The following is a 3,055-nucleotide window of genomic DNA, read 5'->3' as shown; positions in this document are numbered from 1 at the left end:
AGTCTCCCTGACTTATGGGCAATTTGGAGTTCTTACTGTAGGCAAAAAAAAAAAAAAAAAAAAATGTAGTTGGGCTATCACTCTTCCAAGCTGCTGTATCTTTGTTGCTCTAAGCAGAGTCATGGGAATGTTTTTATCTAAACCATCAGGTTATTAGAGGACAGACTTATAAATAACCAGTCTTTGCTATTTTTAAGTACTTTCAGCATCATTTATCATGATAGTACAGCACAACTTGCAGAAAAACAGTCCAGTTCTGCTGCCGAGGCTCCCTAACTTACTGCTGTTTCTCTGGGTGGTGAGGAGCCAAGCCCAGGTTCCTTCTCTGCTCTGCAGAAATGTCAAAGGCTGGCGAGCCATGCTGCCCAGCCTGGTCCTGAACCATCATTTTCTACACCTTGCTTTCCTCAATGCAGATGTTATTCTGCTTTATTACAGAGGGGAAACTGACATTAGAGTTGACTAGCAATAAATTTGGCAAGGCCTTTCTGGGGATGACATGGTTGCCACAGGAACTGTGGGGCAGCCTGATGCTGCCAGGTAGGATGGTGGGGCCGTGGGGGAGCCGGGGGCTGCTCCACATCCTGGGGATGGGCTGCCCAAGCCATATCTGTGGAGTGAAGGAGAGGTGCAGGTAGTCTGCTCCTAAACCCGGTCTCTGTTAAATGACAAAAAAAGTCTAACCCCACCACTCCAGGAGAACTGAGAATTTCAGACAAGATAATTTATATTTCCTTCATAATTTATTAGTTTTCACATCACTGTATGCAATAAATTATAGCCGATATAATAATAACATTGTCATAAAATATTGCCATGAAGTAAGTACTCATCTAATAGTGACTGTAACCTACACAGAAAAGAACTGCAGATATTATATTTAGAATTTTAGTGTTAGTGGTAAGTGACCATAATATTAGGGAACTTCACAGTAAATTCAGGGAAATCTGTCATTATTATTGCTTCAGTGCAAACGACTTTTCCTGCACACACAGCTTGGGAAGGAAAGGCACAGTTGTGCAGTGTCTCTGCTGCAAATGCGTTCCCGGACGGCTGAACTTACTGCACCGCACGCTGCATTTGGGTGCATTTAACCGATGCAAAGGGACCGTGGCCAGCAGCCGACCGGCCTCCAGAGCCCCCCGCCAGGCACCGGGGCTCTGCACGGCCTCAAGCTTTAGGGCAACGAGGCTGGAGAGGCAAAGCACCCGGCGCAAGTCTCTGAGCACCAAGTCCATCAGGAGGTCCCGAGTCACAGCCGGGTGTGTGGCTTTGCCCCTGCTCGGCTGCCCGGAGGAGCTCGTCCGCCTCCAGCTGGGAGCTGCTCGCTCCCTGCGAGCCTCTGGCCACCAGGCTGCTGCTGTGCACAGTGCTGTGCCCGGGCACCGGTCCTGCCCTGGGCACCGCTGCTGCCGCTGTGCACAGCGCTGTGCCCGGGCACCGGTCCTGCCCTGGGCACCGCTGCTGCTCCGGGCACCGGTCCTGCCCTGGGCACCGCTGCTGCCGCTGTGCACAGTGCTGTGCCCGGGCACCGGTCCTGCCCTGGGCACCGCTGCTGCTCCGGGCACCGGTCCTGCCCTGGGCACCGCTGCTGCCGCCGCCGCTCGCGGCTCGCGTGGTGCGTGGACTGTCAGGTCCCCAGGCCCACGGGGCAGCGGAGCATGCCGAGTGTGGCAGGAGGTCTCAAACAGTCCCGTCACAAAATGTTCTCCGTTTCCTCTGCCTCCGCCAGTTCAGTGAACTTTAATTGAGTATTTCCGAAATGTCAGGAACTGCAGCAGTTTGTCTTTTCTCCTCTGCTTTAGTGCCATTAGTGCTCTCGTTTTTTCCTCCATGTCCTGGTCGGTGGCGAGGATTATCTTGGCTCTCTCCTCCGCCTTCTTGTCCCCGGAGTTTTTGAAGAGTTTCTGCAGGGATGCCTCGTTGATGCTTTCGAAGATGTTGGCCGCGGCTTTCTTGCGCAGGGCCGTGTCGAAGCGGTAGCCGTGCACCGAGGGGCTCACTCGCAGCGACGTGGACATGGCTGGAGCGCTGGAGCTTGGCTTTGCTTTCATCGACGTGGGCTCTGCCGGCTCTGGCCCGGGCTCCAGTGGAGGAACGCGTGCTGTGCTGGCTCCAGGGCCGGTATTTAAAGGCAGGCTGGAGGAAAAGCTGGAGGGCTCCGGTTACAGCGGTGAGATCACGATGATGTCAACACCCAACAATCACAGGCAAGTTTAACATTTAAGTTGCCAACTTTCCTGTCGTGCGGATGAAAAGTCCTCTCTGCTTCTGCGACGGAAATGTTGGGGTTTTTGACCCGCCACAGAACAGGCTTCAGCCATCACTGTGGGACCGAGCCAGCACAGCCCAAACTCCACTCCTGCCCTTGCTGCGTGTGAAAAGCCCTGTGTGCACAATGTCATAAACATGTGCACAATTATCATAAACAGGTAAAACTCCAGGTGAGAACTGTTGCAATGCTAGCAAGAGGCTGGAGCCTGTGCAAACAGCCAAGAAAACTATCTCCACTGCCAACCTGCTCCTGTCTGGGCATGGGTTCCTTTCTGCTGCTCCCAGCAGATGCAGCTCATCTTCAGTGCACACAGAGCTGTAGCTTCTAACTGGCAAGTGCTGTCCCAAAGGCAGGCGATCCATAACATCCTCTGAGGTGACTTCCCTGGGTGTTACACCCTCAGCTGCCCAGCTGCACGTGGCAGTGGTCTCAGGAGGAGCGAGAAAACTCAGATTGCTGTCCTGCTCCTGCCCCCAGTGTCCTTTTGCTTAAATTTCATGCTCATTAGTGCTGGAAATAAAACTCACCTCTGCTCCACAAGAATCTGTGCTCTCCATGCCACCTTTGGTCAATGACAAGTCCTTGGGCTGAGAGGACTCCCTCTTAGTCATGTGGGTTAGTTTTGGCTCCTGTGAGGAGCAGGGAGCTGGACTTGATGACCCTTTGTGTCCCTTCTCACTCGAGGTGCATTGTGCACAGGGTTAGGGTCCACAGGCCTGATCCAGGCCTGAGACACCTGGATTGTACTGAGCACAGTCAAATCTGGCCCAGAATAGCTGT

General features: G+C 53.4%; 1 protein-coding gene across 1 annotated transcript; it reads right to left on the bottom strand.

Annotated features, from left to right (window-relative positions):
* Nucleotides 1-709: 709 nt before the first annotated feature.
* Nucleotides 710-2,782, bottom strand: TCIM (transcriptional and immune response regulator). Its single transcript, XM_021535862.3, has one exon. It carries the CDS (start codon nt 2,052-2,054, stop codon nt 1,734-1,736), a length of 321 nt encoding a protein of 106 aa, XP_021391537.1. The 5' UTR covers nt 2,055-2,782; the 3' UTR covers nt 710-1,733.
* Nucleotides 2,783-3,055: the final 273 nt, after the last annotated feature.

The sequence above is a fragment of the Lonchura striata genome, chromosome 32 (genome assembly GCF_046129695.1).
Source record: "Lonchura striata isolate bLonStr1 chromosome 32, bLonStr1.mat, whole genome shotgun sequence".
In the NCBI taxonomy this organism is placed as follows: domain Eukaryota; kingdom Metazoa; phylum Chordata; class Aves; order Passeriformes; family Estrildidae; genus Lonchura; species Lonchura striata.
This window is presented reverse-complemented; position numbering and strand designations above follow the sequence as displayed.